The sequence below is a fragment of the Hippoglossus stenolepis genome, chromosome 7 (assembly GCF_022539355.2).
Source record: "Hippoglossus stenolepis isolate QCI-W04-F060 chromosome 7, HSTE1.2, whole genome shotgun sequence".
Taxonomy (NCBI): Eukaryota; Metazoa; Chordata; class Actinopteri; order Pleuronectiformes; family Pleuronectidae; genus Hippoglossus; species Hippoglossus stenolepis.
Genome location: NC_061489.1, coordinates 18,110,909 through 18,138,564, shown reverse-complemented (window position 1 = coordinate 18,138,564; position 27,656 = coordinate 18,110,909). Strand labels below are relative to the sequence as shown.

The window sequence follows — 27,656 nt, the reverse complement described above, 5'->3', positions numbered from 1 at the left end:
TGAAGGCTGATTTATCCTGAGGAGAATCTCCAGGAGTATAACTCTGCTTTCGCTTGAGAAACACCTCCTGTGCTGCAGCTGCACAGGTGTCAGCAGGTGGACAGTTTAGAGAAATGATGCATTTTGTTTCACAGTAATTCATACAAATCCATTTCTCTTTTATTGAGGATGATTATTAGTCTTCCATGATATCACAGAAAGTTTCACTGTATTATCAGTTCATGATATGTGACATACAACAACCCCAGTAACTCGTATGGTCACTGTCAATCCTGCAAAACTATCAAGTATCAGTTTAGATTTCTGATATCAGAAAAAGGCCTTTAAATTCCATGCATCTATCCCAAAGGTGAAAGGGGGAGAAAGGAAAATCCCTTTTCCCTCTAATGAGGCGTGGGTGGTTTGAAAATGAAAAAAATAAAAAATCGATGTCTTATCCAGGTCCGTCCCACTGCTTCTTTTCTTCATGGTTGAGCAGAGGCAGCAGCTGTGAACGCTGAAGGACAAAAACAGCTGGAAGCGGAGCCGCTCTGGCTGGAGCTGCAGTTTCTGAGTAACACACAGACACTGCTGATAAAAACAGGAAGAATTGTCTCATCATAACTTTCTCAATTTTGAGACGAGAACCAGCATGTCCATTTTTATCACACGTAACCTTTACTTTAATATTTAGATCAGTGTGTGTCCAATCAAAACTTTGTCCTGGCGTCTTGTCGAAACATCTGATTTACTTAAAGGCACATGTCTCACGCTGCTTTCAGACAAGCACTGAATCTCAGGACATTGTCCAGATGGGCTGTATTGTCTCCAGAGAATGTCCCAATGTCAGAACACAGCAGGTGATCCACCTTAGGATTCACAGCGAGCGAGTGGGCGTGTTGAAGAAACAAAACAAAAACCGCAACAAATATCTCTGCAAGAAAAAATGCTGCCATACACCTCGACATTTTTAATCTGCCTGCTGCACCACTCCTCACCTGAACGCTGCAGAGATGATGTGTTGTTGTGAACACGTCTGAGCGGAGAGTCTCCTGTTGCGTTGGTCATGTGTGAAAGTCAAACTCCGGAGAAAGTCCGGACCCAATTCTGTGCACATTCTCCCAAAGAACGTCTGAAAACTGCTTCATTTACTATTCCCCCAGTTCTTCTCAGCACCGGCACCATTTCCCACAGAGAGGAACCCTGTTCAGTGTGAATACTGTCTGCTGCAAACTGAGTTTAGTTACTTTTAGAAACTGTAAGTACATTTGACTGCACACTAGTTCCAGACCTCTCAGGTGCTCCTGAGTGAAGATGTATCAACATCTCTGCACCTCGCCTGTAGCTTTAAGGGCTGAGTTACAATCGACCAGGGCAACGCCGCGGTTACTGTTCGGCTGCGTTTGTGCCTGTTCAGGTGTTCGGCTGCTCATCGTCCGTCTGTTTCCTGTCAGGACGGACATCATTTTGGAGCGGTAGTGATCCCCAGCCAGGAAATACAGGATGGGGTCAATGCAGCTGTTGACACTGGCCAGCGGCCTGGTGATCTTGTAAGTGAAGTTGACGATGTTGAGGAATCTGCAGTCCAGATTTAACACGCGGGAGGTGTAGTAGAGGGTCCGCGTGATGTGAAACGGGACGAAGCTCACAGCGAACACCACCAGCACCACGATGATGAGCTTGATGGATTTCTGATGCGAGGCGTTGCCTTGCTGGCTGCCAGACAATCCACGCCTGGGCCGGCACAGGGTCCGCGCCATCAGGAAGTAACACACCACTATGACCGCGAATGGGATGCAAAACAGGAGCACCATGACAACAGAGCTGTAGTCCACATACTCCACGAAGGCCTGCTGGCTGGTGGTGTCATGGCACAGGGTGTCGTTGTCCCTCCTGGACGTGGTGACGAAAATGAGGTTGGGCACCAAGCACACACTCACCACGCACCACACCATCCCGCACACCAGGTGGGCGTGACGAGACTTCACCAGGGTCATCGCCTTGATGGGGTGGCAGATGCCCAGGTAACGGTGCACGCTGATGCACGTGAGGAAGAGGATGCTGCTGTAGAGGTTGGCGTAGAAGAGGAAGCGCACTATTTTGCAGGCGGCCAGCCCGAAGGGCCAGTGGCTGCGGTTGGCATAGTAGTAGATGAGGGTGGGCAGGGAGAGGACGTACAGGAAGTCGGACAGGGCGAGGTGGAACATGAACACCGTGCTGGGGTTCCACGGACGCATCTTCAGGAACATCCACAAGGCCGCAGCGTTGAGCACAAAGCCGACCACGAACACCAGACTGTAGGACACGGGCAGCAGGATGTATTTAAACTCCTCGTCGAAGCGGCAGCTCGAGTTGAAGACTGAGGTGAACGTGGTCGACTGGTTGAGTGTCTCACGCCTGCTGTTGAGTGCTTCCATGTCGTGACCTCTCAGTGGAGCCAGGAGACTCCAAACCTGTAGAGGGAGAAGACAGAAAATAGGCTTGTTGATGAACAGTAAAAAAATTATCTGCAACCACAGTGCTCTCAGATTTATGGACACACACCGCTAAACCCGCTAAAAAGGCGAAATGACTCTTTTCCCATCGCCAGTGGAGGAGTTTGCCTCTCTGTGTTTTTCCCTCCGATGCGTCATGTTCAACATCACGAGCGCACAGAAGACTGAGGCGCTCTCAACTCGCTGTCTTGCAGAATTAGCGCATCCTGCCGGGTGTCACGTTTACATCACTGCCGATCGGAGCCTAGCCAATTAAATCCTGTGTCTAATGTAGAGTTATTTTAAACTGGAAGTAAATGCAGATTGTATCCATTCCCATTGCAGACAAAAGCCAGGTGTTAGTGGGGGTTTTGACCGGTGTACAAGTGGCTGTGCTAACATGAACTACACTAAATATGTTTGTTAAGAATTTTTAATTTCTAAACTTTTTTGAAAAAATTAAAAAATTAAAAAAAGGAACAATTTCCAAAATATTGTCAACGATGTGTGGCTTTAGAGTTAACAGGAAACAAGGAATCAGGAATTGTGCACCGATGTTGGGACATTTAGTCCGTGTAAATTGTGGCCCCCCTTTATGGCCCCTGATCAAGAAAAACCATAGATCTGCCACTGCTCTATACATGTATATTTAAGTATAGCTATAATACGAATTTCACCCAGTTCTTTAACAGTTGTCAAGTGACTTAAATTATATATAGGCTTTGGTAGTAAACCAAAAATAGTTCTTCAGCATTTGCACCTGTTATTTTCCACCCCCCGTTGGTCTTAAAAGTTTAAAGTGTTTAGACGAGGATTCACTGTCGATCCACATCTGTGCGCTTTTCCAAACTTCTCCACATCTGCTTCTACACGCCCCCCGAACAACACAGGCGATTATTCTCCGTCAGTATTTCTCACCCTGTAACTTTAAGAACCAAGTTACACCAACACTTCTGCTACTCACCCCCGACAGGATACTTTTAAAAAAAAGAGCAGGAGCTGGTTTTAATTCCGGTGCCACAGAAGGAAATCGTCTAATTCAGGCGGTTTCTATTTTCAGCGCAGATCCGAGGAGTTGTTCCTCTCGCTCCTTCGTCTGTTCCCTGGCTCTGCTCGTCCAGCCGGGACACATTAGACCATCAGAGACGCAGTGTGCGTGTGGAAGTGGAGTCCATGGCTGCGCTGCACACAGTCGCCACCGTGCGCAGGAGACGTGGAGAGGAGTTTACGCACGGTCCGTGGATGAGATGGGAAGTCACAGAGCTGAGTGGACAGAAGTGCCGCCCAGAGAAAGTCCCCACAGTGAGTTACTTTCAATTCTAGTGCAGCTCTATGAGGGAGTGTTGGAGATTATTAGATTTGAGTCACTGTTTCCTTCCACAGAAATCATCCTCACCAATATCTGCTTATTGACTTGTATACGCTGAGCTCCCTTATATTGCTGCAATACTAGAATTTATGTTAACAGTTATCACACCCAGCTCTGCAGCCACAACCTTAACATCCTGTTTACATGTTAACATCTACACGAGTCACATTCACTTAAACACAAGCTTAATATGAATATTTGAACTTGCTGCTGAAAGTTAATAATTATTTTTGAATGCCGGGTTTTGAATTTGATATATTTCAAGCTTAATTTTACGTAAAAATCATCTTGATATTCTTCCTCCACCATTGGAGGCATCATTCCTGCATCTCAGATACAAAAAAAACATTCCCATGACAACGCATAGGCCTAATGGAAATCAATACTTCTACTGTATAAGTTAATATTTGTCCAGCTGAACGTTCGGAGACTGACTGTAGCTGCTCTGTTCCCTCAGGATTTTTTATGTGTGTGTGTGTCAGGCTTTCAAGATTCACATGACAGGGTTATAGTGCTGTTGTCTGCAGACGCACAATAAAAGTATAGGCGTCATGAGGACTTTCACTTAATAGGTTACCAAGTGAACCACAGTGGGATTGACCCATAGATGCAAACAGGGGTTATATCCACTCCAATAACCCAAAGACATTCACATACGTTGGGGTGTGTGTGTTTCATTTCTTCAGAAGTAGTTTTTCAGGTTTAAATAGTTTCTTCAGAGGTCATGAGTTGAGGAAGTGTTATGCAAATCATTTCTAAAGAAGTCTGACAAATAACAGAGTATAGAAATTATTTATCCATACAAAAATAATTCAAATGTGAGATATCAAATGTAGCATAAAACATGCAGCAGCAGCGGCCTGTGTGTGAATGAGTCGGTTCAGTGTTTATGTTCTCTCTGAGTTGCTGCGGTTAACATGTCTGGAATGTGAGTGGGCCACTGACAAAGCATGTTCCCCATCAGAAACCCACTCAGAGGGTGGCTCGAGGCAGATGGATTTTACGGCACCACAGATGGAATACGCGTTAACCTTCATGGCCACCGTACACACACACACACACACACACACACACAGTTTTATACCTCTGCCAAGGATGTTATGTTTCAGCCCTCCGCTTGTTTGTTTGTTGTCTGCAGGATTATCCAAAAACAACATACATTTTGGCGTGGATCTGGAATTTTTTTAAACTTTTTTCCGGGGGAACAATAAATGGAAAAGGATCAGGCATATTAAGGGAACTGATATCTGTGAGTGTGTGGAATGTACTGCAGCTCATTTCAATTTAAAGGGAATGTTGCTGAGTGCCATTCTAGTTGTTACAGGAAAAATGTGACACAAATATGCGTTCACGCTTTCAAGCTAAGATGAGATATATTCCCTCTTCTGTACGATACATATGAAGCTGCTGCCCGTGACAAGTTAGTTAAGCTTATAGATATGTAAAAACAACATGTTGCTGTATTACAGGGTTTATGAATCAGACTATTTCTTAGCCAGATACAGTGATGGACCTTTCATCAAACTCTTGTCTAGAAAGTGAACACAAGCATATTTCTCAAATATCAAACCTTTGATTATTCCATGAAATTTGCTTTGATTTGAGGAGTTTTCTTTTGTCCTGCGCTTTAGAGAAAATAACTCCACACTCATGTTCTCAACAATGTTGTTGCATAATCAGCGACCCTCTGCCGCATGTCGATCAATTTAAACTGTTTTCTTACAACAAACCTTTGTCTCTTAAAAGAAAAAAACATATTTAAACCTATGTATCCCTTCGATCTGGATGTCGCCAAACTTTCCCAGAATGCTCCCATGGTGCTGACATCATTGCGGCTGTGATAGCATTTCGAGGTCAGTGACACATGCCTGCTCTCAGCAGAGAGGGATGTGTTTGGTCACGTCCTAATAAGTAACTACCTTAACTGAGAGCAACAGGCAAAAACACAGACACACGGAGTGGTGTTATTTTAGGATCATATTCAAAAGCTGTCTCATCTCTTTCTGCCGTGATCTCTTATTTAAGTGAGCTGATATATACACATTTGTTAATGGACTTCCCAGTTATTACAGGCATCACACACTCCTGTAGTTCTATATACACACACACATCCGTGAACAGTGGAAAAGCATTGGGATTTGGTCAGTCATCCAGACGACAGAGATATTCTCTATAAAAAAAAGGTTTTGTGAGGCCACAGTGACCTTTGACCTTTGACCAACAACTTCCCCTCAGTTCATGTTTGAGTCCAAGTGTAAAGTTTGCTCCAAATTTGATGTTCACAAGAATGGGAGAGACGGACCAGTGGACGTACCTATAGACATACAGACATCCCAAAAACCGCTGCCGCTGGCCTCAAAAAAACCTCAGAACGCTACAGTAACATCAACAAAAAGTCAAATATGAATCGTGTAAAAAGTGTAAAAGAGAAATCAGACACTGACTTAACCTTAAAATAAACAATATGATGCTTAGCTGGTGACACTTAGTTTCTTTTTTGCTTGACTTCCACATAACGAGAAACATCATCTGACATTTGCCATGAACAGATTTATGGTTTCATATTAACTCAGCAAATGTGGCCGAGTACTGTTATAAATACCATCTAAAGCAAAGATGAGCAGTTAATGAATGACATATTTTCTTCTCGTAAAACGTCATTGTGAAACCTTTTTTTGTTTGTCAGGATTTACAAACTCTTCTCTTCGGGGAGAGTTTGCTGATATTCAGTCAGGTTTACAGGTCAGTGAGAGCCGATGTTAAACAACATGCGTCGGTGCAAAGATGTGAAGTGAAGGAGACATGAAGAGGACTTGAGTTTGCTTGGAAACGGTCGAGAGTTGCTTTATGCACTTTACTTTAAAAAGGCTGCATAAAACATGCAGAGTGGGCGTAGGTGCTGATTAAGTGACACGATAGCAACAATATGAGACAGTAAACAATATGAAATACAACTGGTCCTACACGAACTTTACAGACAATGTTCCAGTAGGTACAGCTACGGATTTGATGCTCCATAGGTTTGATAGAGGGCTTTTTACAAGCTCGGGTCCAGGCTCAATAATAGCAGAATAATTAGAAAGCACACAGTCGAAGGGATGAAGGTAAACAGGAAACACTAGCCTCGTGTGAACACTGGAAATTGAGGAATTATATTTGTATAGTCATTGAAAAATCATTTAAAACAAAATTGATGAGTCCTTGCTGCCATGATAAACATTTGTGTATGAGTCAGTAACTAGAGATACGTATCAAGGCTTTCCATTCACATCCATCCACCTCTGACTATCAGTCGAGATGGACAGTTGAATAAAGCAGAATGTGCAACGAGTTCAACCCGTGTACCTTCGTCTCAATCCTCTTCCTCCTCTGAAATGAAGATTGGGAAATGAAAAACATGGCTTTTTTTAGATTATTGTCACAGGGTCTCCATTTAATTTAGTCCCTAAAATAGTAATTTGTGTTTTCTTATTACGAAGTTTCATATAATGAGTCAAACACGAAAAATACAGTTTCCATCCTTGAAAAATTCAACATTGGGGCTATTTTAAATTATGTTTGTCATACATCAACTTTACTAAAACAGAGAGGAAGCTGAATATGTGTTGTTGCAGGCTGCTGATAGGAGGAAATAGTTTTTCTGGCAGAAACCTCTTACTGGCTTCAGTTTTGTTACATTTAGTTCAAGTGTTTCGGTTTTTTTTGGCAGAAAACTTTACCCACGTGCGGCTCGGCTGACCTCCTGTCCTGTAGCGACTGAGCTCTGCCTCTCAGACGCTCTCTCGCTGCAGAGAGCGTCACTTGCCTTCAATCACTCACTCTAATCTCTGCCAGGTCCCTTCCCTGCACACAGCATCACTCAAAACTCCACAATAGACTGGACACAGCTTTCGTGCAACTGAACTGCCGATGTTGTCCATGTTAACATGTAACGTTGACGGAGGGTAAATAGATGGAGTCTTTCTTATCAAGAAAAGTCAAATTTGCAAATTAAAAGATTTTCAAGCTATTTTGTTTAAATTTTTACAAATTGAGTGACAACATATTTTTTTCAAAGTCCCATTTTTCATTTTCTGATTTTCATTTCACTGCAGGAGTTCAACTAAGAGGTGAGGATTGAGAACGCAGAACATCCTGCGTTATGTTCCCTGGTCGAGAGAACGAGAAGATGGACTGAGGTAAAGTCCAGCTGTTGTGATTGTGTCCCATCAGTCTGTCCTTTCTTCAGATCTCAGCTCTATCAGTTCTTCCAGTTGGAATAAGTGAGCAGACAAGGACGCTTCGCACCATCGTATCCGAGCGTCAGTTCCAGTTCCTGGGCAGGTTCTCGAGGATCCTGCGTCGGTGCGAAGGGTTCGTCACTCCTGCGGCTCGTAGGTCCTCCTCAGTGATGCCGCTGTGGAGAAATGGCAGAGAAAACACTTTTATTTTAAAACATTTGCAACATTAGCTTGATGACATTTTGTCAATGTCGATAATGTCAGCATCCTGTTATCCTGTAGATGTACAATACACACAATACATAACACAAGGGGAAATACTGGATTTGTTAATGTGCACGGTCTCATTTTAAAATCAATAGGCACAAGAGAAATGTTTTAAGACACAGTTTTTCTTTGCTGTACGTATTCCTTCTCTTCGCTTGTCCTATGTGAACGATGGGGGTTACAAATCCAGCCCTCACTCCACACTACAGAACCAATTACTCAGTCTATCTGGAGTGAATATGAGGCTTCAACAGTCTGAGTTAATCAGATCAAGAGGGTATCTCAAAAGGTTACAGTCGGTTCGTATGAAATTGCCTCTTTGTGTTGCTCCCCCTCTGCAGCTCAACACAGAAACACTGTCAGGGGGAAGAAAAGGGGGAAGTTACTGACTTGATCCGTCTCAGTCAGGCGGCTGCAGCCTTAAATTAACATTAGATCAAATTGGGAAAAAGGACGATGGATTTTGCCCCTCATTATTTACACAGTAAGGGAACAGGAGGGAGAGTTGGAGCAGGATGGGTTTTATTTATTTATCTATTTTTTTATTTAATCAATTTAGTGAAGTTGTAACTGCAAACCTGACAGTATTTAATTGAAGTCATCACACCCACATGAGCATGACTGTCACATGAACACAACTAATTGGATCAGGCCTTCAACTGATGTTTGCATCTGTCTCGTGAACAACAAGGTTTCCCTCAACAACCAAGTGTATATTACTCACGTCATGTGCCCTATAGTTTTATTCTGGTTTTAAATATGTACACAAACTGAAGAATAAACCAAGAAATTAGTCATGAGTTTCATTTAACACGAAAATAGTAAAGCTTACATCCAGGTAAATTCTCTGTAAATTTCCTAGAAGCAACCACTATGTGTGAGGGGCAGTTCCAGATGAACGCTCTAAGTTTCAGTTCCTTCACTGGTTGTACTGAAGTGACTGAAACTTGAAACCGTTTTAATACAAATATGTTGTTTTTCCCAAAGGTTCATCTTGTGTTTGCTTTTTTAAATCAATTTTCATCTTGGTTCTGAGTTAGAAAATGTATTAAACGGTGAAAGATGAGCTTGTTTTGGGATATTGGCTTCGCTGGTGTTGGCATTAGTATCACACTATGTAGAGCTTGTGGAACATGTTATCCAAAATCATTTCACCTGAAGTAATCCAGATCATCCCAGCCATTCAGACTGAGTCCCAGGGTGTATTTCTGAAGACCCAGAGTGCTGAGAAGCTCCCGCACTGTCTCTGGTGCCCCTTGGAGCACGGACACCTGCTTTGAGATGAATCAGGCACAATCATTACAGAGAACCAGGAGTTACGTCTTTTGAAAACTTTTTTTGTGAACGGTGGGCGTACCTCTTTCTCCCAGCTGTGGGCCCGGTCTCCATGCATCGAGGGGCCGTTTCTGTAACCTAGCCTCTGGTTGGTTATGGTCGGGCCTCTCTGCTCTGAGGGGAAGAAGTCGACTTCACTGAGGGACTTGGCAATTTGCAAAGCAGTGAGGGAGTGATCCCCTGTAGGCCCAGGTGGCTGCTGATCCACTGTCCAGGGAGCAGATGCCTGACAATGTCCTAAGGGAGAGGGGGTGAAAGGGAAAGCCGACGGCAGCTTGGCAGCCCGGATTGGATTGGTCCTCTCTGGGAGGAGCTGATGTTGATCCCTTCGGTTTTTTTCCCTAATGATCGCTGAGTGATTCATATACAAGTTCCTCAGGTTCTTTACGGGCAGTATGGAGTCCTGAACAATATTTTTACATTGATATTTGTCTCGGGGTTGTGAAGTCTGTTCCTGGTACTGTGGGATGGCGTTGCTGGAGGGTGGAGAAATGGGAGACGGGTCTTTGGCGGGGAACAGCTGATAGGAGGAGTTGGTTTGGGGCGTTTGAAGGTCGTTGGTTGGCGTGCACTGGGGCAGGATGGCGGGAATTTCAATCTCTGTAAAGTCGGACCTGCGACAGGGTCTTTCAAAGCCCTGGCGTCCTGAGATTTTCGGGAGCTGCAAGGCCTCGTTACCAGACCAGATCACCTGAGGGTCTCTTTGCTGGGGGAGGGCCTCCTCCACCCTGCGTGCCACCGACACGCCTTCGAAGATGAAGTAGGCGGGGTTGGTGTAGCTGCTCGGAGTGAGTTTAGGAGGAACTGGAGAGGACCTGCGATGGATATAGAAAAAATCATGAATTTTATCAAATAAACTGCATAAAACTGTTCAGACTCTCTTTGAAATATGTTTTCTCAATCTCACTGTGAAAAGTGGCATTAAAAAAACTAAGGTCTGCAATAATATGAGCATGTGGGTGCAGATACACAGTTTAAAAGTGTATCAGTTTTGAAATCGTTATATCGGCTCTTATTGTTTCATCTAAAGAACTAATAGCAAAAAAATAAGAAAAGGATTAAGTCATTTTCAGTTTAGATGCTGTAATGTTTCATATTTTACCTGCTCATGGAATTTATATCTGAATAACAATGTAGTGCACATGCAACCTGTTCCTTTGCTCCTGCTCATTTTTCTATACCTCTAAACATGTTGGTTAAAAGAAATCTGTCTGCTTATTTTATACTTTTAGCCAATTTCCCCCCCTGTGGATCTATGAATTATTTCTGATTATTTTATTCCTGTTGAAATGTAAGTATGCAGTGAAAAGTGAATCTAGAAGCAGGTAAAATGGGGTCAAACCCTAAAACCACTGTAAACCTCCAAAGTAACAAGCTCTTGTGGTTTGGAGAGATGTTGCTGTGAGTTGGGAGAAACCTCTAGAGACTCTTTTCTCTAGAAGTGAAGGATTTGTGCTGCTTCACACTGATGCTCGGAAACATTAAGAGGTCCTCACCTATTTATTTGGACCCGTGTCGTTGCCGGAGACATGTGTCCCCTCAGAGGCCGTTTATCATCTTTCTCAAAACAGAACCACTCTGGAAAAAGTCAAACCACAAGACATTAGAAAAGACATTTGGTGAAGTGAAAAACCTCTTCAAAGTCTGTGTGGTGCGTGTAGGATGTCAGTTTGCAGTCAAAGCGTGATGTATGTTTGTGTGTGTTTTCGTGGCGCCTGACCTGGTGACACAATATTCATCTGTCCTGTTTCAGTGTCTCAGGATGCATCTGGTCAGGGTCAGTCAATCAGGAGCCAAAAGAGGAAGCGGTCGATAGATACCAGCAAGTGTAAAGCCAAGCCAGGGATCATTGAGGAACCAAATAGAGGAAGCCATGTGAGACTCACAGGAGAGTCAAAGGACGCAGTGACAGTGGAGATGAAAGTTTAGTGGGAAGTGATAGTGCAAGCAAGGCAGAGATTAGGAGTAGTACCAGTTCCGGCTGACCCACCATAGATCCTCTCCCGCGTTCCTCGCCTGTCCTTGGGCACGTGGACCCTGATGCGTCCTCTTATGGAGCCAATCTCTTCACCTCGGTGACTCAGGAACGTCTCAAACTGCTCTGATGCGCGTGTGAGTGAGCGCAGAGCTACACAGCATTCACCTGCAGAAAGAGATTTTTAAACGGTTATTGATTAGATCAATAGGACATTTCACCTTGAAACACAACAGAATGTTGAGTGCAATCCGTTCATTCAGTTTCAGGAGGATTTCATTAGACTCAGACGCGATTTTGTCGAGGTTTAGACACACTGACTGTAGTTGGAGGTCAACTGAGTTGGATTTGGTGTTCTTAAAAGAACATACTATCAAAATACAGCAGTCCATACGCTTAACTGTGAACGTTTTAATTCCTTTTGCATATACTGTAGATACAATACTGTATGTGTGTGTATCTAAAGATGTGTCATTTCCAAAGAGATAATCCTAAAATGTTTGGGCTGAAATCTGCAAATCTTATCAAAATATAAAATGAAACTATCCTGATTAGTAGATAGCACATAAGATAATGGTTTTTAAAAAATAAAAGGAACTAGATTGGCACTCAGTGGAGCGCATACCTGCGTCAAGGCCCAACAGCTTCCTTATGAAACCACATTTAAACTCACAAGGTTTTTATTTGGATCTGCAGCAAATTGCACACACTCATAAACATCAGTGCTCTGAACATGCGTGATTTTTTTTTTTGCATGAAGATCTGTGAATACTTTTTCTCAGAAATTAATGAAAATGTGGAAAAACACCCTATTTTGCAACGTCTAGGATTATATAATATTTTTTTTTAAAAGTCCCTGGTACCGCCCCCTGTTCCAGATCAAAAACAAAATTTCATGGGCTCAAATCCCTTGGGTCATGCCCCACCCCTCCACAAAATGCCATGGAAATCAGTTTTGTAGTTTTTGTGTAATCCTGCCAACGAACAAACAAACAATCAAATGCAGACATAAACATATTCTCCCCTGGCAGAGGTAATAGTTTCATGTTAAGCTCAATAAGCAGAGTAGCCAACCAGTTATCATTGGAGTAGCTGAAGAGACTTAATGAATTTGCTCTGTGACCAACCGTATGACTCAAACCCGTCACATGACTTGACAGACAGCAGCAGGTGCTGGTCCTGAAGGTACTCCATGTCAGACAGGACTGGGAGAAGCTATGACAGACATGTACAATGACAAGTTAGATGTTCTGACTTTAAAAACAAACTGTATTTTCAGGTATTTCCAAAAAACAAACTGCGCCTCTGACCTTAGGCAGTTGTTTGAAGGACCAGCCGAGTTTCAGAAACCCAGGAACATCGCAGCTCTGCGAGTCGTTCTCACTGGAGCGCCGCGTCTCTGCAGAGAAACATGTGAATGAGCATCTGCCGCTGTGTTGCATAATGCTTTATAACAATGTGTTTTGGATGTGACATCATACCTTCAAGGCAAGTTGAATGAAACTCAATGAAGAACTTTGCTTTGCTTGCAGTCTTCACAATGGCCTCCATGCCCTCCAGCTCTATCCAGGCCCTCTCCATGCCAGGGTTCGGATCTGTGCAACACAAAGTCATCAACAACACAGTTCACTCCGTGAAGGCGACAAGTCACGTTCCACCTGTTGGTGTCTGAAACGACCGCAACAGTGACAGCACCTGTTTTGAAGCTGAACCGTGACGTCACTCCCACTTGGAACGTGGCGAAAACAGGTGAGTGATCGCTTGAGAAGATGTCATCTGTGCAACCTGGCGACAGACAAATACACTACATTAGATCAATTATAATCACAATAACACAACAAACCTTATATTTACTGTGGCTGAAGTTATGCAACAACACTCTAAGTGTGTGAAATTTCACAAGTGGAAGACAAAGTTTGCTGAAGTCAGTCAAAAACAGATGCTGAATGAGAGGAAGTTTCTTGACGGACCACAGACCAGGAAGTCGTTTTTGGCCGTTAGCCGACTCATATTGTGGGTTGCTCCCATTGTAGAGTTCAAGAGGGGAAACATACCACAGTTATTCAATTTGCCAATGCTGCATCATATCTTGTCTATGTAGCATGACACTTTGTTGTTTGTTGACACTCATCAGCATTTTCTTATTCCTCATTTGATTGTTTACTGTTCTGCTTACAGCTTCTTAGAAATCCCCAGATCTTACCATATGCCGTGCAAATAATGTGCGTCTCCGGATAGGACTTCACCAGAATCCTGTCACACCAAGATGGCACGTTGACCCGCACCTACAGAAACACATTTAGGTTAAATACTTTGTACGTCTGTTTACAAATTAAAATACCAGACATGTGTAGTTTATGTAGCGAAGGGCTCCTTAATTCCTGTTATGCCAGACATTCCTTTTTAAAGACTGGGATCATTCTTAGCCTCCTATTCTTAGTGATCTCAGCTGCAGCTGTCAAAGTCACCTATCCCTACAGACGACTTAAACAGGATGAGGTTAAAAATAACTTAAGAAGTGAGTCCACTGGATACTTGGAATGCTTCTGGGTTATTTACTTCTTAGTGGCACTTTGTGCACTACAATAAACCTACAGGCTAAAAATACAACAGCCCCAAACCAGGAAATGACATTTAACTAAAAATTGAATCATAGGAATACGTATAAACAACAGTAGGATCAATACATCTTGATAAAGAACCTGATATAAACAAGACCAAGCAGCCATGTCAGCAGCTTTGTGAAGCTGTTCTTAGAGATGTTTCGGATAAATTATCTGAGACCCATAGACGTCTGTGCAAATTTTCATGGCAACCCATGTTGCTTGTGGTTCCAAGGTTAAGACATGAAACTGAGGCCGGTGAGTGTTTTCAGTAACGACTCCACAACTATGGAATAACCTTCCACTGGGAATCAGACAAACTACCTCCTTGTCCCCTTTTAAATCTCGTTTAAAGACTCATCTTTATAATGTGATATTTTTTTTATGTTTGTGAAGCACTTTGTAAACTTGTTTTTGAAAAGTGCTGTATAAATAAAGTTGTACTATTACTATTATTATTATGAATCCAACGAGAAAATAGAAGTCAGGCCCTCACCGAATTCAACAGGATTCATCCAACCAACTCTCGACTCTGCTAACTCTAAGCGTCAGGCCCCTAGTATGAATACAAACTTTGATGAAGTTCTGCTTTTACTGTATCAGCCCAAACATTGTGGCATTTATTCAGAGATGTGTGGCCATTGTCCTCTGTCCTGCACCTTAGTGATCTTTCTGAGGTGTGTTTGTGTAACATGAAGTGACTCACCCCTGAAGTCTTGTACTTTTGCCATAGGTAGCAGTCTCTGGAGCCCCGTTCATACCGATAGGTGGGTGGAAACGCAATCTTTTCCTCCTCTTCACCATGATAAACACAGAACAGAAGAGCAAAGAGAGGTGAGCAAAGGTAAAGCCGGATCTAAATTCAATGTACAATACTGATTCTTCGTAAATGTGAAATAGCGTTTTTCCAATACATGTAGTATTTATAGCTCTCAATATAATACAAAGGTCGCTGCTAAACTTGAAACTCACTGAAATTGAGGAAGGCCTTCCTCTTGTGTCTCTCTCGGGTCAGCTGGTCCGCACACATGAGCTCCTCGAACTCTCTCTTAGACACATGTTTCAGGATGTCCTGCAGTCAGTGACGACCAGAGAGACACTTTAAACAGCAAAGTCTGGGGTGTTTGACTTTATGATTTCTGATTATTTATTTTTTTACAAAAGAGCAACAAATGACAAAGATCTAGTAGTTTGTTGGTCTGACCTGTACGTCTAAGTCGAGTCTGTAGTTGAGGTCTCCGCACCAGAAGAGATGAGAGAAGCGCAGGCTGATGTCAAAAGCACCCAGCTGTTTGTCGCCTAGAGAAAGGAGCCTGAGCACGTCCACGAAGTTCTGGTTCCTCCTGAACGTTGTAAGACAGACATGTATTTTTCATGCAGCAGAGATATGACACACACACACACACACACACACACACACACACACACACACACACACACACACACACACACACACACACACACACACACACACACACACACACACACACACACACACACACACACACACACACGGTCTTGAGACGTACAGGTAAACAGACAACATACCTCAGGACCTTCTCACTTCCAGAAGTCAGGTGACAGTTAACAAAGCCAAAAGATGTTCCATTGAAGAGGAACGAGACCCCAACAGCTCCCTTGTTCCCTGAAATGAAGGAAATGCACATCCTGAAACCTCCATGATAATAAAAACTTTTTTTTTTCTCTTGTTGATCAAACATTGATATTTCCTATTTCTTGCCGTCAGCCATGATAATGTGTATTTACTGTGTTTGGTGTTGTGTGTATTTGCGGGGGCTGGTCTACCTAATGTGTTGCCCAGGCCAGTCTTCACACTGGCTGTGTTCACATGGATGATGCGACTTTCATGCTCCGGCTTCACAAGCACAGCCAGCCGCATATTCCAGAGGGACTGTACTGCCACCTGCAGGACATTGTGTCGTATTACAATGGACAAGGACAGTTTCCAACCAAAGAGCGAACAATTACACATTTCCCACCTGGATTCACTCATTTCTATGGAACCAGGTGATCTGATGCTATTAACTTGTTTTATTTAAACCAGGTAGAAAACGTTTTTATTCACAAGTGCCTTTAACTAAACTATTTTATAAGGTCATTCCATTATTGTATAGCATTCTATTTTCATTTTATTATTTTACACAGTTGCATCTATTTGTATTATTTTTTTTAGATATTTATACAGATTTATCTATTTTATTTATTTTACCACTCATAATTGTTTTTATTCTACTCATTTTAATTGTTTATTTTACTTGAAAATTGTTTAACTGTGCTTTTTTAGATTTTAAATATTGTCTTTAAATTTAGTCTCTGTCTTGTTCTTCTTTAATATTCCTGTACAGCACCTTGAATCTACCTCTGTGTATGAAAGGTGCTTTATAAATAAAATTGCCTTGCTCTATAATGTTGGCCTAGCCCCTAAAAAGGCACATTCAAAACATATATATCACTGAGATTATATTTTCCGATAGATTCCCTTGGATTCACAATCAAACGCAACCATCTGCTATATTCTGAGATGCTGTTGACATATTTTCCTTCTAAGTGCAGCATGAGGTGTCTGTTGTAGGTCTCACAAGGGACAATTCAAACTTAAGGCAATTTATAAAACTTTGCAGAGCTCGCTCTCAAAAAAAAAGGCTTCATACAGCTTTTTCACATTTTCTGCACCACTTCCTCAGTGACCAGACTCGCCGGTTGGCTGCTAACTTCATTAGAAGCAATAAACTGATAGAAACAGAAGCAAAAAGAAAGTCGGTGCTGATGTTGCTTTTCACTGCTGAAGCTCTCGGTGAGTAAATGAATTACGTTTTATGCTTGATTCGCAACATTAGTGCTGGCTTACTTATTAAACAGTTCTCGGTACTAATGTTGGCTATGTAACAAATGAAAAACACGTACATACAGTCCCTTTATTTGTGAATCTTTCTTCCCTGACATGTTATAGCTTCACTGATAAATCACCCCCGTTTAAGACATAAGAATTCACAGATAAAGCTTTAAAGATAATTAAGTTTAAAATTACCTGTTTGAAGTCAATGTGAGTGTAGCTGCGAAGGGTTGCTTTGATATGTTCAATCCACTCTCTCTCGCCCTGAGGGTTTTCCTGGGTCCCCAGGGCGTAGATGTCGTGAGGGAGCAAGGCGGTCGACTCGTCGGGGGTGTGTCCCAGACCACAGCAGGTCACCCACGTCTGCAGGCTGCGAGGAGGAGGGGATCCACCTGTGTACACAAAACAACACAATAAAATCCTGAGCCTCAACTTCAGCCCATAAACAAGTCTTGTGTAAAAGTGACTGTCATACCCATGTTCCAGGTGCCAACAAACACAGAGACCATGTCAGGCTCACTCAGCTGAGAGTGTCTGGTTTTCATCATCTGGAGGAGTTGGCAGAAGGAGTCGCGTTTCTAAAAGAGGCGAAAAGTCACTCAGTGAATTATGGGAGAGGAAACCGTTAATTGCAGTAAATATTAAAACCTGTTGTTCGTCGTACCCGTGCGCTCTCAAACGTCATCTCCCTCGGTGTGTTGTGGTGACTGTCAACCACCATGCATACCTTGGCTGGGCTGCTCTGGAACTTGACAATCTGGAGGACTGATGATTAAAAGACATGCCGATAAAAAATGATATTGTATCTTTGCAAAGAAAGGTCACTGTCATAGGATACAGAGAGAAACATATTTTCTTACTTCTGTCATGTGAGACCTTTTCGACAGTGAATGAACCGGCTTTTCTGTCAAAAAGCAGCATTCCTGTGTCCACATCAACGGAAACTGTCTGTCTGCCGTACCTCACCATCTTCACCTGGTCACACAAACAAATGGTTAATTATTTTCCTCACTTTGTGTTATAGTTTAAAATATATATTTTTAAATAACTTGTTAACAGGTAATTTACAGAATTCTGTTGCTTTTAAGCTGAAAAGGCTTTTTCGCGCTGGTTTACCTGAAAGGAGTGAACTGGCATCTGTCGGGCATGGTTCTTTACAGGTGCTCTGCTGGTGGGTGTTGGCTCAGGTGGGGGGGGAGCGGGCTGGACTGCCAGATTGTGATTGGTCACAGCGTCTTGTAGTGCTTTTAACACCTTCACAGGCAAAGGATTGTAAAGTTCGAATTTAACTATATTTGTCCATCACAAGTTTGTCCTTTTTAAAAAAAATTCATAGTCATTGGAAACACCTTCAACCTTCAACACTAATGTTGATTTTAACATTGTGCTGAAAATAATGTGGATTCATAAAAGTTGGAGGGATTGAAAACAAATGGTGATGAAAATCTGTTGTTTCCATGTGGAAAAACCACAAATACTGAGATTGACTTAATAAAAACATACCTTTTTCTCCAGTGAAGAAAGGAGGCTGACCAACGCTGAAATCTTACACAACAAGGTGTCTATGTCCATCTCTGGGCCCTTGTTCCAAAGAGACAAAGGCAGGTCAGACTAGGTGATGGATACGGATACTGACTCATAACCTTTCACAGTTCTAGATTACCACTTAGGAAACTCCTGTGACGACTGTGATGTACCTGTGCCTTGTTCTGTGTCAAAGAGCAGCTCGGATGGTCGAACACCTTCGCCAGGGTTTCTAGACTTGAGAGTGTCAGGTCAATCTCACTGTGGAGCAGAACAATACACAACTTTTGTTTAGTTATCACATATCAATATTTGTAAATTGAAATAAATCTGACTCTAATACCACTTTCTCCAGATTTTGCACCCCACCCCACTGTACAGTATGTGATATTACTGCCTGTCAGTACTGTCTATATACTGACCTGTTGAGGCCCTGGCAGGCGATACCCAGAGTACGCTTGAGGTGGCATAGAGTTGTTGCCCCTTTATGCACATTGTCAATGTCGAGAGGGAGCTCACTGAAGAGGTAGTCATTGAGCAGACCCATCACGTCACCTGCAGTACTGTAGAAACAACAACACAGACAGATTCATAACTGTAATATTTCATAAATGGTGCAAGCCATTTCTGTTGTCTTGGCATTTGAGTTGTTTACGATTGATCCGCAAGAAAAATGCTCTTCGAAACATTTGTGACCAAGACCGCGAACAATGGTTCAGCCCACAGCAGTCACTGTATTATATCAACATTTTATAAAAGGCCGAAACAAGTTTAAAAAAGCAAACAGCATTTTACAAGTGGCTTCCTTTGGTTTACCTTTGCTTGATTGTCATAACGTGCATATTTGAAGAAGAGAAGTGAACATAACTAATGACCTACATTAATGTGCCACCACAAGTAGCCCAGTTACACCGATATTGTAACTCAAAATAAGCAGGTATCATTCAGAACACAAACCGCACATGCAGCACAGGCTTTACACTAAGAACAAATCTGAGAGAGGGATTTAGTGATTGATAAGAGTTTTAGATTTAAGCTGAAGAATCATAGAATCACACCTGGATGTGTTCAGCTCCTGTAATTTATCAAGGAATGGGGCGGGGGGGCCTGGTTTAGCTGGTGGTCCTGATGAAAGCGACGAGCTGACTGAGGCAGACACTGAAGGCGGCTTCTCATCATCTGTGTATACATGAAACATATACAATATAGAGCATTAACTTATATGTGTATTTAAATTGTTGTGCATTTTTCTGGGATCACAGTTAGTGGGTCTACCTGAGCTCTCGTCCCCCGTGTCGATGTCACGGGGAACCGGGTAGAGCAGCGGTGTGACGAGGCCTTTGTGTGGATGCTGGTATCCCAACACCAAGTCCTCCAGTGTCCGGAAACAGTTCACCTGCACCCCCTGTGTTGTCTGTGAGACAGACACGCAACAGAAGTCACAGAATAAACATTAAATACTGTAAAACTCACATGATCATACTGTTTGTGTGCTGACAGACCAACAGAGAATATCATAGAAACTGAAAAAAAATGTTCTGTAGATAATATATCAGAACCCAACTGAAATTTATTTTTGGGATCCGAGACGATATTATGGAGTTAAATATTTAGGATACAGATATATTGGCTAATGTATGCTTAAAAGAAAGATTGTTGATTGTGTAAATAACCGTTTCATATTGGCACATGTCAGCAAACTTGTGTGTGTGAAAGGCTCATATCAGCTCTAAATAAAATACAAATACTGCTGTGACACAAAACAAATGGATACATATTTTCTAATTTAGTGATTTTAGGTATTTCATTTGTTTTGGCAAACCTACTGTGAGTAATACAATGCAGAAAATTTTCTTTTCACTTTTAAAAAGTTCAAGTACGTAAAAAAAAAAAACTGGCAAAAGTAACATCTAATGCAAAGTTGTAAGTTAACGCATTTTCAAACAAGATGTATCAGACAGTGCCAAGGCAAATAAAACTTGACTCCAAATCTACTGCCTTCATAATCACATTCTTTCTAAAAAACCTTTGTATGAAATAGAGATGATGAAAACTCTGACGGGAGGGCTTTGATAAAATAACTGCCTCCCTCCCCCGACGCTTTCTTTGTAGAATAAAGCAGAAGTATTTGTTTTTGCATGACAGAAAAAGTCCCATGCAGATGACCTGCTGTGATAAAAAGGAATCCCAGGAGGATTTTTAAATCAGCGCCCTGCACCCGGCAGGATTCGTGGCATCACTTCCTGAATACAGCAGCAGTTGGCCGTCATGTTTCACTGTGGGCCAACATTCCCAGTCAGGCTAAAAAGCCCCCCATAAAAACATGGCATGGACGTTTTCACATGCATACGCTTGCAAATTCAGGGCACAAGCAGAAGCAAGATGACTCTCAGACTTTCCACCAAAACCTGCACCGCTACACTTCAGTGGCACTCAAAGTAGTACAAGCAAAAAGTTAAAATTAAGTAGACACATCGTGCACAGGTGCTGGGCATGTATAGTATGAGAAGTCACGTGCACATTAGACCACAATGCAGAGCAAACTCTTTTCCTGTGTCCTCCTTTTTCAGAGGTTTTAATTTTGTGTTGAAAGAGTCAAGCTTCCGTTCTGTTTCACCAGGACCTATAGATATTATTCTTTAAAACGCAGGCATCTCTTGAAAAGCAATTAAAAAGAAGGATGGTGAGAAACCAAACGGCCCCCAAAATATCTCTGTGGCCTGCTTGGAAAAACAAGGAGGCAAGCATGCATTGTGAGTTCGTGGAGCAGATCCAGTGAGGGAAAATACGAACTGCAGGTTTATACTGATGGCAGTGGAAAAAACAACTGAAATAGCAACAGTCTCAGGTCTTCATTCGAAAGCAGAGGATTTTTCCGAGTCAAGGCCTTGAAAAACAACTGCCAGACGTTAATCGTTATTAAACTCATTATTGGACTTTTTTTTGCAGATGGCTAAAAAAAGGCCACATATGATACGTGATTCAGGGCCAGAAACATTTTTTCTATTCTTAGTCTTATTTTCTCTCACCCGCTGTGAGTGTGTGTGTCTGTGGCTGTGAACTTTGTGCCTGTGTGTGTGTTTCTATAGTGTAATAATTAGGTAATTTGTTGACTAAATGGCCTCCTTCTTAGAGTATCAAAAACAGACACATACCATCACTGGTTTCAACTCTGCCACATCCAACAGACTCATTATTTCTAATACAAACACCCTCATACATGCACATATAACAAATAAGCGCACCCATTGCTCAATGACCTAGTATGTGGGTTGAGTAGGAATCTCTGAGACATAAAAACAATTTCTCCTCTGTGCTGCTGAGCTCATGCTGCAAGCATGCAGCCACATGGCAGAGATGCCATTCAAACAACAAGGCTACTGCAGTTGTAACAGACCCTGCACAGAGAAGAAACACAAACACGTTCCTGTTCTCCTTACAACAGCAATAACAAACCATTGTTTGATCCCTGCAGCTCCGTCTGAGCCGCTGCTTCTCTTTGTGCGCTTACAGTTTGAGCCAAGGTTTCAGAAACTTTTGATTTTGTTTTCCTCCGGTCTTCCTTGTCAGGCAGAGGATTCAGGATGTGGCCACGATCACTCACCTGGACTGCGAGGAGGCCGTCAGCGTCAGGGAGAATACGATAGGTGTGAACATGACGTTGGAACCTTTGGAAACCAAAACAAGTTTGGTTATTATAGCAAATTACTACAAAACACTTCTAAACCAAAATTCAAAGGGAAAAATGTATTTAAACCGATTGTTTATATCAGGATCAGATGTCTAACAGTAGTTAAAAGCACTATAACCTTCTTTAACAAGGCGCCAGTTGTTTTACAGATCTGTAATGATGTGGCTTGTTTTACTTGTACAATGCAAGAGGCACTTGGATCATCTCCACCATTCACGTTAAAGGGGATTTATTTCAGGCAGCACATAAAGATGAATGGCAGCTTTTGATCAGCTAGTGTGTTACATGAACCAAAGGGAGCCGGTGATAACAGAACAACTGAAAACCAAAGTATGGAGAAATTTAAGTCAATAGAAGAGGGAATCAGATATTGAGAGAAGAACGAAGGGAAAGAGGGAGCACTGCGAGCGACCGGGCTCAGCTTTCAGGAATGTATCTGGCTGGGGCTGATGAGCAGTCGGCGTAGTGCGGTCACTGGAGCTCCCGCCCTCTTCCAGGGGCCCCAGGGAAGAAAGTGGGGTAAAGAGGGGAAACAGGGAGACCTGAGCCAGGGTTTGACTGGCTGAGATGGACTGTGTTCAGACGGGACAGTCTGGAGAGGGTGTATGTGCGAGGCTGGCAGCACAGCCGTAGAGCAGCTCCTTTTCTGCCTGCTGGCACATGGTGATGAAAGTGATGGATATGACAGGGTGAGTGAAGCTGCTGAGTCAATTTACAGATGGTGACATTCTGCTGCAATGTTGGAGTTTATGAATAGTTTCCAATCCTTTATGCCAAAATATAGAATTTCACAAGATTAGGTAATTAAGCATGGCTTCACATAAAGTAGAGCTGCTTCCTGGTTCTTCTCACAGAGGGCAACAGGTAGTAATCCGAGCCATTATGAGTGAATCATTCAGTCAATAATATAAAGGAGGTGGAGCTCATAAAATTTGACAAATAAAGTAACATCCAATGATTTCTGTACGAATGATTTCTGGAGAGAAGGGATTCAGTTTTTAAGGTTTAGATTCACAAAGCATCACCGATTAAAGCTGCATCACTTAAATAACCCGCTCAGGGGTTCACACACAGAATGTACCATCTAATCGATCATGATAGTTTAAAGTGCTTCATATAGGCAATGACGTTTGGTTGTGATAGGTACCATAACCTGGCTCTAGGTGTGTGTGTGTGTGTGTGTGTGTGTGTGTGTGTGTGTGTGTGTGTGTGTGTGTGTGTGTGTGTGTGTGTGTGTGTGTGTGTGTGTGTGTGTGTGTGTGTGTGTACTCACAGCAGGCACAATGCGTAGGCTCCTGGCACAGACTCGCTGTCTCTCACTAGGTAGCTGCCATCCCTCCCTGCCCGTGCCAGCAAGTCCTCTGCGTGCACGCGGCTGATGTCACGATGATACCATGCCGCCGTCGCCATGGCGATCAATGTTGAGCGATACGGTCATAAAAGTCAACCACATGAGTTGACGAGCCTGACGAGTAGTCCATTCAAGTGTTCCTGTTTGCCATGGTCTTTTTCTTCATGATCAAAGTGTCAAACTGACAACCCAACCCCCCCGTCTGTATCAGCTGGCATTTCCTGTGCACCTATTGGCTCCTTTTGGGTCACACATCCTGTTGCATCGTACGAGGAAAGAAGCATCCAGCTGATGGTGAGATTAGTCCACTGTTTCAACACCCTGCTTCTCGGCTGAAGCTCCGGTCCACCTTCCTGATAACAACCTCCAGTGCTGAGTCCCTGCTTCAGTGTTTGGTCGCAGTTTTCTGCACCCAGGTGGGTGTGTTGCTCCAACAAACACAGACCATCACAGCGGTGCGCGGGGGGGGGGGAGCGACAGGAGGTAGAGGAAAAACAGCAAGAGTCTGAATGAAGCAGTCAGCCCTGAGGCTATGACGCTGCCTCTAGCTTTACCACAAACACAAGCTCTCCTCTTGTCCCCAAACAAAAGCCGCACATGCAAACAACAGGAAAAGAAGAACTAAGACGGCAAAATAAACAAATGGAGCCACACACACGGCTCCCACACGCACACACGCACAGCAAGCAAAGACAGAAACACAGCAGATGGAACTCAGTCAGCACTAAAACCAGACAGGCATGCAACAGAAACCAGACTAATTCAAATGATTTCTCAGCTCTGTAGCCATATAAGGGAAAAGGAACACCCTCCAAAAGAAAGTTCAGCTGATGACTGCAGTTGTCTTAGCCTCTTCCAGGCCCAGATTCCACTCAGATGGTGCCTGGTTGGATGTGGGCTAATCCAGGGGTCTCACTTTCATGCTGGATGTTTGTGTGCTGGCGCGTGTGTCTTGTCAGAAGAGTCCCGTCCGCACTGGCGTGGTCTCCAGCGGTTCTTCACGGTGCTGTCAGAGCAGAGGGAGGGAGCAGAGAGGCAAGAGGACAACCCCGTAAGAGCACAGCACAGACAGAGGAAGTGACTCGACATTCCAGATGGCGGACACAGCCAGGAGAATTCTTGCGAGGGGCTCAACTTCACCACCAGTGTGTGAAACAGCAGACTGCTTCCTTTTTCTCTCCCTCTCCCTCTCTCGTCTATTTTCTTCTTCCTCCCTCAGCCCCTGCCCTGTCTCTCTCCTCAAATTCCAAACAGAACACACAACTTTCCACTCTCAGGTGAGGGGCTAATCCTCAGCTTCTTTCTAGTTTTTGTTTTATTATCTTTACTTCCAGATGTTTCAACCCCTGGCAGTAATATTTACGTTCTTCCACCCTCTCTTTCTTCTGTCCCAACCTATTTCCTTTTGTCACCCTCCCTAAACTTCCCACCCTCTCTGGCTCACTCAGCAGCAAAATGCAGTCTCCATATGGTTATGATCATCCCCAACTTTCTTATTTTTGTCCTCGTAGAAACTTCGCCCATTATTCAGCCCTCCTACTTCCCTCCTTCTCCATTAGTTGGAACATGTAAGTCTGTGGGAAGCCGTTTGGTCCCATATTTGCTGTTCTGCCTCTCACTGCTCCGCAGAAATGTGCCGACCACCAACCGCAGCCCCCATAAAACAAACAGACGCAGCCGTCCCCCCACTGATGATGCATCTTCTTGACTCGATCTCGAGCTCTAATCACTTCTTCTTGCTATGTGCTCTCTGCAACATATGATTGGAAAATATGCAAGATTTACCATTGAGGCTGTACAGCTGTGGTTTGAACTAAATGCTAACGTCAACAATCTCATGGTGAAAATGAAAACATGCTGATGTTTAACAGGTGATGTTAGGTCACCAGCTTACTTGAGTGTGTTACCTTAAGTGATCCTCGAAGTGATGACAAGTAGAGCTCGACAGATGTGGAGTTTTAGGGGCAGATGCAGATGCCAAGAATAGGGAGCAAAACATTTCTGATACCAGTTCATCGGCCAACATTAATGTACATATAGAAAATGTTTGGTAATGAGATGTTATTATCAAACTATTATGACAAAGAAATGTTATTAAGCCTTGATATTTTACAGTTTAACCATAAACTTTACTATAAAAAAAGGAAACACAAACACAATCATATGAATTTAGAGTCTAACCATATGTTTTCCATAAAATGGCAATATTAATGCATCTTTTTTTGCGTTGTTTATCCTGTAGAATATAACATTTCATACCGCTGCATATCAGAAAAAACAAAAAAAACACCTTCTAAACTGGATGAATATCTGCGTAACTGAGAGTCCATTCATGACTTACTTGGTTAAAAGGAAACGTTTAACTTTGTTTGTTTTTTTCAGAACCCGAGCTGTGGTGAAGGTGAACATCTCTCATGTGGGGCCGATGGGTGAAAAACTTCTCCATCATTGCTCATCAGAATCACATTTGTCCGAAGTTGTCTGACGCTGACTTGGTTCCTCTCTTGTCTGTTAGGCTACTCTATTATTGAATGTTGTGTTTATGCATGCAGAGAATTGAACAGGATACTGAGATAAACAATGAGACCACAAGGTATGCTCAATTTCTAAGAACCATCTGCTCACTTTCACTTTCCACGTTTGGGGTCAGATAAGATTTTTTAAATTAACATAAATATATTAAGAGCATGTTTGGTTTCTGTAAACTGATGAAGATTAAGTTGGATGAAGAGGTGTTGTATTATTGATATTGAACAGCACGTTCAGGAATAGATGTTACATTATATAATAAAGGCCACACAGCACCAAAGGCCATGATTCCATATATATATATATATAAGAAAATAAAGATAGTGATTAGATAAACATGGAGATGATTTATAATTTAAAGTAAGGTCAATGTCCACCAGAAGAGGACAGGTGGCATTCTAAAAGTGAAAAGGAAATGGTCGGTGATGACCATGTGTTCATAACAGCTATGGCAGCAGGCCATCAAAGTTACAGCATCACTTGAGTTGAGTTAGTGTGGCTAAAAATACATTTGGCTAAAGGTCACATGTGAGTTGCAGATTAAACCAGACAGAAAGCTAACAGGTAACACCCCTGTTTATACTCGTGCATTCATAATTCAGTTCACCTATAATAATATTGCTGTGAATCGGTGAAAACTTGTTTAAGTTTATGCTGAAAGAAAAACCTCAGCCTCACAAATAAGGAAACTCTGACTGGATCAGCACCTAATAGAGTTTGTTCCTGTGAGCAACCAACACAGCTTCACCGCCTTAATTTAGCAACACAGCAAACAGTGTGTTGTTAAGAAGTGGTAATACCGTGGTTCTGTAATGCACTGAGACAAGTCAGCGGTCCCCACAATGTTGACTGTCCACATATAGTGCTCGCCTAAAAATGGCAGCAGATTAACTGTAAGGTGCTTATAAGATTGTATGGAACCTCGAGTGGCTAAAACTGGAGAAAAAAAACTCTGGAGAGACGGTTCATCGTGAAGTGAGATTATCTTCGTTCTTTTTTAGTGGCTTCATCCTGGACATACAAAAATACAATTCTATGTAAACAGTCAAGATGCACAAAGATATACAACTGTGTGAAGTGTGCCATGTCTAACAGTGCAGCACAGTAATGGAACTGAAATGTTGGAGACCAAATCAAACATCTGAATGGATTCAAATCATATAAATACAACGAGCATAAGACTGTGAAACATATTCTAACAGATCCATTGCATTGATTCATGACCCATTGCCCCTGTGACTTGTTAATCTCATTAGAGGATTGAATGAGGGTTAGGAAAGTTAAGTTACCTTTCATTCATCCACTTCAAACTGTTCATACATGACTAACAATAACACTAACGTCTAACCTGTGTTGACCCAAGACACCAGTTAATACATGAATCAATACACAGTGAGTATTCTTGGCAGTCAGTAGATTTCATGCAAATTAACCAACTATAACTAGATAGAAAGTGCTGTTTCCCTTACAACCCAGGTGGGGTTT

General features: G+C 42.6%; 2 protein-coding genes and 1 long non-coding RNA gene across 5 annotated transcripts; 1 reads left to right on the top strand and 2 right to left on the bottom strand.

Annotated features, from left to right (window-relative positions):
* Positions 1–137: 137 nt before the first annotated feature.
* p2ry4 (pyrimidinergic receptor P2Y4) lies at positions 138–3,724 on the bottom strand. The gene is made up of 2 exons (XM_035161036.2): positions 3,418–3,724; positions 138–2,432 (listed from the first exon to the last, which is right to left on the bottom strand). Exon 2 carries the CDS (start codon positions 2,394–2,396, stop codon positions 1,299–1,301), a length of 1,098 nt encoding a protein of 365 aa, XP_035016927.1. The 5' UTR covers positions 2,397–2,432; positions 3,418–3,724; the 3' UTR covers positions 138–1,298.
* LOC118112058 lies at positions 3,619–15,428 on the top strand. 2 transcript variants are annotated; one of them, XR_004697179.2, is made up of 5 exons: positions 3,619–3,755; positions 7,917–8,000; positions 13,152–13,368; positions 13,798–13,922; positions 14,960–15,428. It is a non-coding gene; the product is annotated as an uncharacterized LOC118112058 (long non-coding RNA). The 2 variants fall into 2 exon arrangements; XR_004697177.2 differs by having other exon boundaries at positions 14,956–15,428.
* On the bottom strand, positions 6,651–25,658 carry inppl1b (inositol polyphosphate phosphatase-like 1b). Of its 2 annotated transcripts, none has more exons than XM_035161033.2 (27): positions 23,565–25,658; positions 22,205–22,268; positions 19,876–20,014; positions 19,659–19,779; positions 19,023–19,163; positions 18,774–18,861; positions 18,580–18,657; positions 18,193–18,330; positions 17,937–18,051; positions 17,741–17,841; positions 17,552–17,654; positions 17,272–17,468; positions 16,029–16,146; positions 15,771–15,867; positions 15,427–15,565; positions 15,195–15,294; positions 14,929–15,017; positions 13,823–13,904; positions 13,315–13,404; positions 13,101–13,214; positions 12,930–13,018; positions 12,747–12,834; positions 11,635–11,787; positions 11,141–11,222; positions 9,667–10,459; positions 9,465–9,580; positions 6,651–8,218 (listed from the first exon to the last, which is right to left on the bottom strand). In XM_035161033.2, the coding sequence occupies exons 1-27, from the start codon at positions 23,699–23,701 to the stop codon at positions 8,125–8,127; spliced, it is 3,666 nt and encodes a 1,221-aa protein (XP_035016924.1). In that variant the 5' UTR covers positions 23,702–25,658; the 3' UTR covers positions 6,651–8,124. The 2 variants fall into 2 exon arrangements, with proteins under 2 accessions (XP_035016924.1, XP_035016923.1); XM_035161032.2 differs by having other exon boundaries at positions 9,465–9,583; positions 23,565–25,657.
* Positions 25,659–27,656: the final 1,998 nt, after the last annotated feature.

Coding starts and splice junctions, on each gene's coding strand:
- p2ry4 (XM_035161036.2), bottom strand. CDS start 2,396: ATGGAAGCACTCAACAGCAGGCGTGAGACACTCAACCAGTCGACCACG.
- inppl1b (XM_035161032.2), bottom strand. CDS start 23,701: ATGGCGACGGCGGCATGGTATCATCGTGACATCAGCCGCGTGCACGCA. Junction 18,658..18,773: donor TGACACAGAACAAGGCACAG/GTACATCACAGT, acceptor CTTTGGAACAAG/GGCCCAGAGATGGACATAGA. Junction 15,295..15,426: donor GACTCGACTTAGACGTACAG/GTCAGACCAACA, acceptor CACTGACTGCAG/GACATCCTGAAACATGTGTC.